This window comes from Scatophagus argus, chromosome 18 (genome assembly GCF_020382885.2).
Source record: "Scatophagus argus isolate fScaArg1 chromosome 18, fScaArg1.pri, whole genome shotgun sequence".
Taxonomy (NCBI): domain Eukaryota; kingdom Metazoa; phylum Chordata; class Actinopteri; family Scatophagidae; genus Scatophagus; species Scatophagus argus.
This window is the reverse complement of record NC_058510.1, coordinates 8,081,768-8,094,908: the sequence shown is the minus strand read 5'-3', so window position 1 is coordinate 8,094,908 and position 13,141 is coordinate 8,081,768. Positions and strand designations below refer to the sequence as shown.

The window sequence follows — 13,141 nt, the reverse complement described above, 5'->3', positions numbered from 1 at the left end:
TCGAGACTGTGGCACAAGAACTCAAACATGGGTGTGGATTTAGTCTGATTCGAAGCATATCTCTTAATTCCCTTGAATGTCAGGCTGTAGAAGAAGCTTTTAAAAGAAAGGACTGACGTAGATGTCTCCGACTGGATGGAGGGTTACGTGAGGGCCTGTGATGTTGTTTTGAGGGGGCACAGGTTTTGATGCGACACAGAAAGAGCCAAAACCTGATGACTCATTGGCCATTTTCACGCCTCATGTTGGATTAGCCATCACATGCAATAGGCTTCTTAATATGAATTGTGTAATGCCCTCAATCCTTGCAGGACTGTTTCATAAAATCAGCCTCTGTTTTGCTGTGTCACCTTCAAATGCAAAACCAGGGTCAACGCAAATAAAAGTGTGGCAGAATCTCACAAGGCAGTACACATGAGGGATTTTGGAAGCTGTTTGTTTAGCAAAGGCCTTTGTTTAAAGAATTTCCCTTCGGGGATAAATAAAGGAATTCTGATTCTGATTTAAACTTTGTTCGGGATGTTCAGGTAGCTTTTACAACAGAGGGCTTTCCAAAAAAACAAAAAACTGTTGTTGTCAGGTAAAAACTTTCTGTTTGAACATTCTAACTTAAATGGCAGGATTATGTGTGCCTTTGTGGTTGAGCTCTTGGGCTTATAAAATCCTTTCAAACCCCATGTGACAAACTGAAATTGTCTATTTGGAAGCTGAAGCGCAAACTCTAAATTGTCCATAGGTGTGTGAATATACTATTGTTGTCTGTGTGTTTACCCCATGTTAGACTGGTGGCCTGACCAGGGTGTTTTCATCCCAGCATGCACTCACCCTGAACAGGAGTAAACCCTGTTGGAGTCCAGAACAGGAATAAGCAGGTATGGCAAGTATATTTAGTGTTTGTTTTAAAGTGTTTGAGTTTTTCTTAGATGGTGTCAAGATAAGTTCTCAAACAAGTTCATATGCTAAATTGACCTTAGATACTTTGATTAATCATCTAAACTGTCTACTGTGATTTCCATTGCATGCAGTTGCAAACTCCACCTATCTGGCATTGGACGAGGCCAAAACCTAACAATGAAGTATAATGTTTGCAAATGCTATTTGCCCCAGGTCGGGCTGATAGATGCTAGGTTTCCTCTGTGGGAGAAACTCAAGTTCAAATCCAGTCTCTCACATCAAAACACCTTGCTCTTTAGGCTGTATTATTCATCACAGTCACTGCATTATTCATCTCACTTAACATCGCATTTTGTCACTTGGTTCGCTTGCAAAGAATCCCTTAAAGTTTCTGTCATAATTAAAATAATTCTTATCATTAATATTATTATCACACTCTCGTCCTGTTTTTGGGTGCGAGGACTGAGGCCTGTCTAACATCATCCTGTCTCCGTGATTTTGAGGCGTCTGTGTGGTATGCCAGGTTTTATCTCAGATCTGTGACACCTGAACCAAGACTTTGACCTGGGGCCAAACAGCACCTCAGGTGTCCCTCGGGCGCACCACAACTGCTGTCAGCTCTGTGTTTGAACAGCACCCCTGCAGAAAGAGCTGCTGAAAAATTTCTGGTAAAGACATCTTGAGAATCTCTCTGACATTTAGCAAAAAAACAGAGGGAAGTCAGCGATACGTAAACTGAAAGCCGTCACTGGTTGGAGAGTATCATAGTCGGGGTTACACAGCAGCGTGCCAAGTGCACAAGCCGTCTTTTGGCCAAGACTTGATGTACATGGTCTCAGTGAGCGGCAGGTAGTCTCACCTGCCTGAGTTGTGGTGCCACAAGCCTGGCACAGACTGTACCAGACTGGAGGTCAGCCAGAGTGAGGTTTAATGAGACTGAAGCCACACCAAAGGCTGGAATATCTATCCTCACTTCAGAGGGCCTGTGCCACACTGTCAGTGTGATGAGAGCTAAAGTTGCCCCAAAACAGCCCCTCTTCCTGTAATTACCCTAACAGCTGGTTTGTTATCACACAATAATTTGACTTCCTGGAACAATCTGGATATCTGTTTTTGTCTGAACTGATGTGCTTTGAGTGAGGGCATACTGGTGATGCGTTTTTAATCCGCTAAACAAACACTAAATTATTTCTTAATTGGCTCTAATCACAGCAATATAACTATCAGTGTGTGTTGGGCTAAAAACAACTCGGAAAGTCTGGTGATTGAAATGAACCCCACCCCTCCTCCCAAACCCCCTCATCCTTTTCACGAGAGCAGAAGAGACAAATTACATTCCTATTGCCACTACATACACTGGGTACCAAGGCTTAATCTGTCAGTGAAGTGGACTTTGGAAGGGAGACGGTGTGCAGGACGGACTGTGGGTGATCCTTGGCCCGTGGCAGTTGCACGCAGAACATTTTAAGCCCTAAACAGGCCGGTTCCGATAAGAACTCGTCCTGGGTGTGTGGAACCGGTCTGGAACACACTCTCAAAAGCCTCGTCTATGTTGTATCTTACGTATGTCCCGCTCCCAACCCTCATTCTGAAGGAGAGCGTTTCATGGTGTGAGTCCGCGCTGGGGGAACACAAAGAAGTGTGCTCACAACACGGATGTTAGTGCACGTTTATCTCAAGTTTGACTCCGTTTGATCATCTGATCAGCGTCAAACCAAAAGGAAAATTCTGTTATGTTTGCTCAGGTTTCTTTGGACTTTGATTAACCTAAACAGTGAGTTACGAAAACGTCTCCAAATTGATTTTCGTGCGTATATTCGCGTTGTCATGCGGCTGTTTTAAAAGAGCAATTTCAAATTAAAATCCACCAATCTAACAATCTGAACAGTAAATAAACTTTTTATTGTGTTTATTCATTAATTACCGGCTCACAGCAAAATCATCCGACACGGACGTGTGCGGCGCGCGTCCACGAGTAGTTTTATTCTCCTGGGGAAATGCGTTCTGTGCGGAAAGTTATCCCAGACGCGGTTCAGCTACTGCACACATAATGAAATCACTTCACATAACTACGCTGCTTCAGGTTTTGAGCCCAGCGCCGTGCAAGTGCTCCTGTCTGTCCTGCCTTTCCTGTGAAATCTGGAAAAAAAAATGGGAGGGTGAAAAAAAAAGACGGTTTATAATTGATGTTTTCCCATGGAACAGCCCCTCCTCCTCGCAACACTGACTAACCCTCAGGTGGAAGAAATCTTTTAAGGTTTTTTTGTGGGATAACATCAGGAGGGTTTGTCTAGGCGAGCCAATCAAATCCCTTCCCTGCTATAGATCGGTGCTATATTACAAAGCAGTAAAAGCGGTCGCCTCACACAAGCGGCTGCAGCTCGACTAGAGATCCCGTGGCTTTTAATTCCCTCACTACTTTTTTTTTTAAACCTCCTTCGATGTGCCCCGCTATTACCATTTGTCTGAGGCGTTCATTTCCGCACCTGTCACAGTAGAGACCAGGCGAAGGCGAAGTAGAGGAGGAGACAAGGACATTGCGAGAGCCGGGAGAGGCAGACGGTAGAGATAGCAGCGGCGACTCGTTTGAGATCTTAAAGGACAAAAATGCTGCTCTGGACCAGAATCGTACTGGTCGGTCTCATCTGTTTGTCCTTGGTGTCCTCTGGGATGGGATGCGGACCGGGCAGGGGCTACGGCAGGAGAAGGCACCCGAAGAAGCTGACACCTCTTGCGTATAAGCAGTTCATCCCCAATGTGGCGGAGAAGACCCTCGGGGCAAGCGGCAGATACGAAGGCAAGATCACAAGAAACTCCGAGCGATTTAAAGAACTGACTCCCAATTATAACACAGACATCATATTCAAGGATGAGGAGAACACCGGTGCCGACAGGCTAATGACTCAGGTAAGGAGTCAGAATAACCTTTTTCCCTCCCTACTGCCCGTCTCCTAACGCACCATCACTGCGCACTGCAACAACCTCCTTGTCAGACTGATTGCGCACCTTAAGTGAAGTCTGCTTTACCCGCTGCTGAACTCTTCACACTGAGCCTTTTAACTTCCCCGTAAAAGCAGATGCGCTTTATGCACCAGCAAGGGAGTTTTCAAAGGCTGGAGGCTTGAGGCGAATGTAGAAATCCAGCTGGAGAAGTGATGTGCAGGCGGACAGTCAGGACACTCGGCCTTCATGATTGTGACAGTGTATTTAAAATATTAATGTGCCCCTCTCCTCATATCTATATTTATATCTTTGTGAGGCTCTATTTGTTGTTTCACAGCCCTGAATTCGTGTTGCCTTGCGTTCCGCGAACACATTCATCATTTGCTTCCCATTTAAGCTCAATATTGCAGCTTGTTTTAAGCGCCTTTTCTATATTCCAGCCATGAACACGGAGAGCCGGTGATGCGCACCGCTTCAAACAGCCGGGCTTATTCAGGCATGGCGTGGCTCAATCAGACATTTTCTTGCCCAGGCTGCTGTAATTTAGCCTTCTTGCACGGTGTGCATCAGTGCATGAAAACAGTGGCGTTTCTTTGAGAGTGTTCTGGACACTACCAGGACTTCATAAATGGGTGGGATTGCCAGTTACAGGAGCGAGGCGCACAGAGGTGATGGTGCCTCACTTGCATGGACGATGGCTTTTTTTAAAAAAAATACTCCATCTCATGTAGGCAGTTAGTTATCAAAGCTCATAGGTCGCTCTGTGCAGATAAGACCAGGCTCACAGTATACATCGGAGGGATGGAGCCTTGATTTCTATCCAGGCTGCAGGATGCCGCGTCTCTTCATCATGACTTTTAGCACTCAGATGCTGGTGAATTATTAAAAGCGCTTGGGTGATATTGGCTCAGGAATAATAAAATGCCGGTGGTGATGGTGGTGCTGGTGGCGATAAAGCCAGGCGCGCGCCGGAGTCCCTGAACCCGTGCCTCGCACCATGCATGAGCACGAGCTCCGATGAAATATTCACCGTGCGTGCGGTCTGGGCGTCCCTCTCAGCCCTCCCCACATCGCCTCTGTGATGTACACCTATAGGTTCTCATACACATAGATCATGAAATTACAGCCGCGTAGGGATGCGATGCCCAAGCCGGGTTTCAGGGACCCCTTTATGGATCCCCGAGGAGGTTAAAGGGGATACAGCAGTTTGGTTTCACTGCTCTTGTTCCTTCCTAAGAATATTGAGTAGCATATGTCTGCAAGGCTTTGAATCAGAATAAAAACCCCTCACTTGCTGTATAAACAGTTTTTACAGGTCTGTACAAGCATACTACAAAAGCATGCAAACCAGGTGGGAACACCGCAGATAAAATGTGATCATAAGTCACATCTGTGGCTGGAATTCGACTATTTGGGGGCCTTGAAATGATACGTTTGTGAGCTGCTTTATGTTTGACAGATTTCTAAAACAAAAAGGGTCAGTTGTAGCTCCTGGCTCATCATCCACTTTCCATTCAGCATCCGAGCGTTTAGAGAAAACACAAGAAAAGGCTTCAAGTGTGACATGCACACGAAAGGGCTTTTTAGGCACCCCTGGGTCTGAAACGTAATATGAACTTATGACCTTTGGTTTGTAGGATGCCACAGTAAGTTAAGACAGGTGAGATTGTCCTTATCGCACACGACATTGCAAATCCATCAAATTCAGGCTTGTACGTCCACCAAAGGAAGGCTGTAGCTGATCTGTAGCTTGCTCTGCCAGTGGCATAGCATAAGCATTATCACATGGGGATTTACCCTGTGCCAACGGTCTTTGCGCTGCTCCACGGCTTTACGCATGATCCTAGAGGGTTTTTACGCACGGAGTTTTACGCACGAACACAGTGGACTTTCCTGATTGCCATGCATTTTAGAAAACTGCTGTTGGGGTGATACATGAAATAGGGTAACGTGCCTACAGTAGCCCCACTTAAGTGTGAGCAATAAACGTGTTAATTCACTGAGGTGAAGCCAAGACTGTAAAACGTGATATGTGAAGGAGCGCTTCAACAAGCACCTACTCTCTGATCTATTAAGACGCAGCTCACTCCCAGGAAAGTTGCCAACAGAGGCGTTTACGTCAACAGGGACATCATTCTCATCTATCCACACATTATGGCTGCAAGTCGTATTTTATGTGTCGGTATTAAGTGGAAATGTTCTCTCGTGGAGCAATGAGATTGTTCAATTCCCTAAATTCAGCCCATTTCCAATGACGTTTCACTTTACATGCACAACTTGTAAAGCAGAATAAGGTGTTGAGTCGATATAAAACGAGTAAAATTTGAAAGAAAACACTTGATTTGACCCGTGAAATCATGTCACCCATACTGTCATGGCTGTTTTATGGCTTTTAAACGTGGGTTATTTTTTTTGATTTATTTGTTTTGTTGCAGCGTAGCACTGTTAGGAGTCTGCAGTCTGTGCCCACAGTGCAAACGAGTCGGAAAAGAGATGAGCTGGCGGCTTGTTTGCACTGACAGGTAGCTGATAAGTGTTTCCTCTAACCAAGTCATTTGTGAAAAGATTAAGAGGGAGGCTGTTGAACAACTTTACCCCGAGCACAAAGCGCCGGTCTGGGGCGCCCTGCTGGGCTTCACGGTGGCTGAGCAGAATTTGGCTTGATTTGCGGCACACGACCCAATGAATTAATAAATAGGTTAAGCTTTACGGCTCTTGACTCCGACAATCCCGCTCAGAATGTGGGAGTTTTGTGGAACAGTTTTAATTCAACACGTTCTACAAGTGTGATATCCTCATAAAACACCAAAACACCCACTAATGTCCCGGTAATCTCTTTTTTACTTTCTTTATTGTTCCTGTTGTCGTTATATGGCTTTGCGTGTGTGTGTGTGTGGGGGGGGGGGGGGGGGGGGGGGGTCCTGTGTGAACATTCTTGCTGTAGGACACACAGGCCGCCCATAAGGGAAGAGGACAGTGGGCGAAACACAGAAAATTCTACCACCCCTGGATATTTCACAAGTCTTGTCAGTCAGCAGCCAAAACACATCGACTTAAGGAGGCATGTCACGTTTCCCAAGACTTTGCAGGAGAGGAATAATGAAAGTTTCCCTCCGCGGCTGCGCTGAATAGACTCTTTGTGATGTTTTATTTGACATATCGGTTGAGTGTCGAGAATAGTTGTCTTGGAGAAGGCCAAGCATCTTCATTGAGTGCGCAGAGAGGTTGGGGTTGCGACGATTTATTTATAGGACGAACTCCTGATATTTTGAGGCAGCAGCTGCTCTTCAAGAGCATCTTCTCATAATCTCCATATTAATTATAGATTTAAAGAAAACAAACAAGCTGCAACCAACAAATGACTCATCTCGTGGCCTAATATACAAACTCATGAATTTGTAATGTATTCGTGTTGTGCTCAATGCAACACTTTTATTTTGATAAAGAGGAATGCTGCTCGCACCTTTCCAAGACCAGAAGACCCATATGTTAGAGGCCAGTGAAGCGAATGCGTTGCCTTATCAATATTTCATCAGCAGCTTTCTTATCCGAGATGTGCCCTCTGACGCTGATGCTCACACTGAGAAATGTAAGGGCCAGAGATGCAGTTCAGTCCCGGTGTCTCGCCTCAGCATGGATGAACCAGGGGCGTCAGGTGGGGATGCAGAGGTGTGGCCGAGGCTTCACTATAATAATGGACAACAGTGATCAAGCAAATCGATTGATATTGGAAAGCGCTGTTTGTGGGGGGAAAGAGGAGGACAACTTCCACGTGTGGCGCATGCGGTTTAATGCTTGATTTCTCTGACCAAAAGACGATATATTTTTAGTCAAATGTGAGCACCTGCTACTCCTGGCAACAGAAAAGTGTGCCAATATGAGAAAAGCTTTGGTGGCAAAATGTTGTTCTAGATTCAGACTCTTCCACATTTCACGTCCCTGGACAGCTAATAACTGCAAGCTATGGCACAACAGGTGACTAACTGGTCCATTTCACCTTCCCACAGAGATGCAAAGATAAGCTGAACTCGCTGGCCATCTCAGTGATGAATCAGTGGCCCGGAGTGAAGCTGCGGGTCACTGAGGGCTGGGACGAAGACGGACACCACTTCGAGGAGTCGCTCCACTACGAGGGCAGGGCCGTGGACATCACCACATCGGACAGAGACAAGAGCAAATACGGCACTCTGTCCCGGCTGGCGGTGGAAGCCGGATTCGACTGGGTCTATTATGAATCCAAAGCCCACATCCACTGCTCTGTGAAAGCAGGTATGGCTGCAAGATGGGAGGGGGAAGCCACCTTGATTTGTATGCCATACGCACCGTGAAAAGGGAAAATAGCGTAATCTGTGTCACCGGTGCGCATTTACGCATCAGGTGCTGATTGCTATCATCTAAAAGAGCAGGTGCAGCGCTGGGAGATCTGCTCCAAAATTCATTTCTTCAGCTGATTGTTAGGGATAAGTCAATTAGATGGTGTCATGAAGGGGTCAGAGTCTAACAAAAGAGAGACACGATGGGGATGCCTTTCATGTATGTGTCCAAAAAAAACTGATTTCAGCGATTTCAGTCGCCACTTAAAAGCACCAACAAACAAATCGTGGCAGTAGAAATACATTAAAGAAATGAGTCTGAATCAAAATATCTGTTGATTCGTTTATATTACAAAACCATAATCATCAATAATGTCCCAATTATCATTCATCATCAAGTACTCAGTCTGGTATCTGGGGTGCAGAAGCCAAATGTTTGAGTGCATCCATTAATTTGGATAATTTTTGTGTATTACAAGAAATGTTTCCATGAATGATGTATGGGCACATCCCAGCCCGCGGCGCGGTGAGCGTTTCTCATGCAGCTTTTTTCTTGATCTTACATCGCCCCACACTGTTTCCTGGAGGGAACCACGACCATAATCTAACTAAGGCTCCTCGGCGTGACCTAGAAAAAGAAATCATTCTGTTCTCTCTGGGTTCCTACACGCCGCTGGAAGCCAAAATAAAATGCTGGAAGTTATGACATTTTTTTTTTTTTTACCAATTAGAGATTATTTATGCTTTTAACGTGGAGAATCAAAGAAAAAAGCCATACAGGTTAAAGCCACCCCCCCTCCTCCCCCCATTTTTTTTATTTCTTATTTATATCAGCTTTCAAAACCAGTTTAAAAATAAATAAATAAGACGAGCGTCCCTTTTGTTTTAGGTTAAAATAACCTCACAGGCTAAAGGACACATCTTCACCCTGATTGATGAACCGTGGCAGTTTTTCTCATAGCCCAGACTTCCCAGACTTTATCGATAAATCCTTTACTTATCATTCAACACACACGTTTTGAGATCACAGCATGGGCCAGGCCGACGTGTCATTAGGGGTCATGCGACTTTACCAAAAGGATTTGGCTGAACAATGATGAATTGGTCGGGCTAAATCTGGTTTTCAGTTGTCACCTTATTTCATGCTCGGGAATCTTAAAAGAAGATTAAAAGCCCCAAATTCTGGGTAGGAAGCCCCCTTTTCTGTGCGCAGGACAGTGTGATCCTAAAGACTGGTATGTGAAGAGCTCCACCAAGGCCAAAATTATTGTCATCAAGGCTGACAACAAAGCAGAGAGAGGTGGTAGAAAGAGGGGACATTGATGTTGCACAACAGAAAGCATTTAAGAGTCTGGGCCCTCATTTAAATTCAAATCTACAACTCGAGAGGCTTGGAAAAGTGGCTCCACTGGGTAAATAGTAGTTGTGAGTCGCCTATTTGTGTGAATTGTCACATAGAGGTTTCTGCACCTGAGTAAATATGAGAAGAGTAGCTGGGAAAGGCGTAAGTGTTCTTTACCGAGAGTAGCTCGATCCACAAGCTGATTTAGAATAACAATGCCTGCTCTTTATTGGGTTTTTTTTTTAATTAAGAATAGATGAGCCAAGGCTTTCAGTTTTCTCGTCTCAGACAACGTGGGCCAAGCCAATACGCATTTGGCGTGAAGGAGCAGACGGGCATCATTATGCAAAATGCATATTGCCCACCATGATGTGTGCAGGCAAGAAAAATACAAATACGCGCAAAAAAGGGAGGTTTTTGAATGGGCTTTTGAATGGGGAGGTGGCGCTAAACTGTAATGGCCCGAAGCACCTGTGATTTATTTATTTTTAAGTCTTGAATGTGTTTTAAAGGCTTTAAATGCTGCCGCACTGGGACGTTTTCATGTCTTCAAAGTGTTTGTAAAAAGCCAGTAGCCAAAGTAAAGCTACAGTGCAACGTAATAAACATTTTCTGATGGTGTAAGAAAAAAAAAACGCATATTGTGTTTTAACTACATAATCTGTTATTTCAACAGAAAACTCAGTGGCAGCAAAGTCAGGCGGCTGCTTCCCAGGCTCCTCCACTGTGACCCTTCAGGATGGAACCAAGAAGGCGGTCAAAGACCTCCAGACCGGCGACAGGGTTCTGGCAGCAGATGACGACGGAAACCCAATTTACACCGACTTCATCATGTTCATAGACCAAGACTCGACGACCAGGAGGCTCTTCTACGTGATCGAAACCGAATCAGGCCAGAAAATCACCCTCACCGCCGCGCACCTTCTCTTCGTCGGCCTCAACAGCACGGACGAGGAGCGGATGTCGGCAATATTCGCCAGCCAAGTCCAGCGTGGACAAAAAGTGTTCGTGTTTGACGCCGAGCGAAGTCGGCTCGAGCCCGTGACCGTAAAACGGATTTACACGCAAGAGCACGAGGGCTCCTTTGCGCCGGTGACCATGCAGGGGACCGTCGTGGTGGACCAGGTCCTTGCGTCCTGTTACGCAGCGATCCAAGACCACGACCTGGCGCACTGGGCCCTGGCACCTGTCAGGCTCGCCCACTGGGTGTCCTCGTTGCTTTTCAGTACCCAGCCTCAAGTCAGTGCACAAAACGACGGAGTGCACTGGTACTCGAAGATCCTTTACCAATTAGGAACATGGCTCTTGGACAGCCACTTGATCCATCCACTTGGGATGTCAGTATACCCAAGTTGAAACCTCTACTACAGGAGCAGAACGAGACTTAAATGTAGGACACACGAACTATACAGTAGATTATAAAAGTAAAATAATAATAATAATAAAAAAAACAAAAACAAAAACGAACGAACAAACAAACAAGACAAAGGCCCCAGCGGAGTTGGGATATTTATTTCACTGACTTTTCCATGTGTCCCCTTTCAAAGAATGAATGGAGCCTTAAAAAAGTTTCTCTTTGAATAATTTATTCTCATGTGAACTGGCTGCTGTCACACAAATGGATTCAGAAACTGTGTGAGCGGCAAATTGTGCATAATCTATTTTTGTATATCTCAAATACAAAAAAAAAGAAAAGAAAAAAAGAAAGAAAGAAAAAATAAGAAAAAGGAAAAAAAAAAGGAAAAATTAAAAATATCGCCAGGAGAAAGAAGATCATGTAGAAAGGAGCTAACTTTGACAGGTTGTAATGTCCATATGTGCATATATGTGCAGCTGACTGTTATATTTTGGGGAGAACAAACTTCGCGGGGTTCCATAAATTATATTTTTATACACAGAATTGTAAATTAGATTTTGACAGATCGCTACCGAATCACATTTCGTTATTTGAAATAGTGTAAGATATGAGAATATATTTTAATTTAAATACAGTAGTTGGGAAAGTATTGGAAAAAAAATCTTGTACTGCTTGGTTTATTAAGAATTTTATTATTTTGAAAACTGTTTCGTTTAAGTTGTCGGAGAGGGACAGATATTCTGCCTCATGTCTGCATTCTCTGCTTTGTTTTGGTTTTTTTGTTTGTTTGTTTGCTTTTTTTGTGTTGTGTTCCAATTTTTCTGTTTTCTTCTGAGAAAAATATTAAATGCAGATTCTGACAATTCAGTAACAGTTAAAGTAGTACTGAAACACTTTCGTTAAATAAATTAATAAGTAACTCCTGTAAATGTACTAAAATGTATTTTTTTTTTCCATATTTTGTAATAGGGAAATAGTTTTATAGAAATGACCTGCGGCAGATGCAAAGTTTGGATAGTCTATAGGCCTATAGCCGGACCATACCAGTTAACTTTCATAACAGGGCGATGCGTCAAAAATGTCTAGAGTTTATTATTTATATGTTTATTACAAAATGAGATAAAAGAAAATCTTCAAACTTGCAGTTGTTACATGTCTTTGTCTGAACGAGCTTCACAGGAAACACGACGAGGGACCTTTGAACGACATTTTGAGACATTTTCTAGCCGAGGTTTTAAACCACTTGCTGGCTCACTGATAAATAAATCAGCTAGACTTGTGGGCTGTGATATTTTTCCATTTTGGGTGAATTTTGATCGCGAACAGCCCGTTCATTCTGGGTGGTGATAATTAACATGCTGTTAAGCTGTAACTGAACTCAACACGCAGAGATAGCAAACAATTTCGCTGTTTGAGCTTTTACAAAACGGAGAAAATATGGCGCTTTGAACTACCTTTTGCAGCCTTGCGAAATGTGGAGAGCCCATGTCAAATTTAACGAGGTTTGCCCTCCGCAAATAACTTCTAACTTGCAGACAAATTAAACACAAGTGTGTTTGTTGGCCCCAAATGTGCTTTTCGGTGTCTGCTGCTTCAGGTCAGATTGCTCCATCGGTGACTGACAGTCAGATCCAAAAGAAGAAACGCAGCCATTGTCTAAATCACAGCTTAGTAAAAACATTTGTCAGGCTTTACAAATCACTATAATCCTCCACTATTTTCACAGGGACTTATAGTGTGCATGTAGCACTTAATAGAGATGTATTTTTGTCCTCTTGAGATGTGCGGTGGTATTAGAAGGCGACTTATCTTTCTGAGATTGATTACAGCGTTCGCTTCACACAGTGAGCGGTTGTGCAAGGGCGACACCATGTGGCGAAACGCCGGTAGTGCTGACTGTCAAAGCCTGGAAACACTGCAAAAAAAAAAAAATAAAAATATTCTCCACCTTTGGAAATGTAAATACTTTCATAAGAAAAATGGCTTAGGAGAGGCAGCAAAAATTGCTATTTATGTCTTATATCTATAAGCTGAAGTGTCTTACAGTTTGATGCTTCAAACTACATAAATACATGCCTTGTGACAAGGAGGAGTTCAAAGTAATAACCTAAACATAGTAACGATGGATAGTGTGAATTAACTTTCTTATCCTATCAAAAATCACAAAAAATATCCCATGCTTCACCCAGACTTAGGCTTTTAAGGTAAAAGGGGGCACTGAACCTGAGTTTCTCAACACTGTAGCAACACGAGCAGGAATTCCATTTCCTTCTCCCAGGTCGCCCACATTGT

At 43.9% G+C, this 13,141-nt stretch overlaps 1 protein-coding gene across 1 annotated transcript; it reads left to right on the top strand.

The window, feature by feature from the left end:
• Positions 1-3,261: 3,261 nt before the first annotated feature.
• Positions 3,262-11,993, top strand: shha (sonic hedgehog signaling molecule a). Its single transcript, XM_046371808.1, has 3 exons — positions 3,262-3,801; positions 7,845-8,106; positions 10,169-11,993. The coding sequence occupies exons 1-3, from the start codon at positions 3,502-3,504 to the stop codon at positions 10,846-10,848; spliced, it is 1,242 nt and encodes a 413-aa protein (XP_046227764.1). The 5' UTR covers positions 3,262-3,501; the 3' UTR covers positions 10,849-11,993.
• The last annotated feature ends 1,148 nt before the right edge of the window (positions 11,994-13,141 follow it).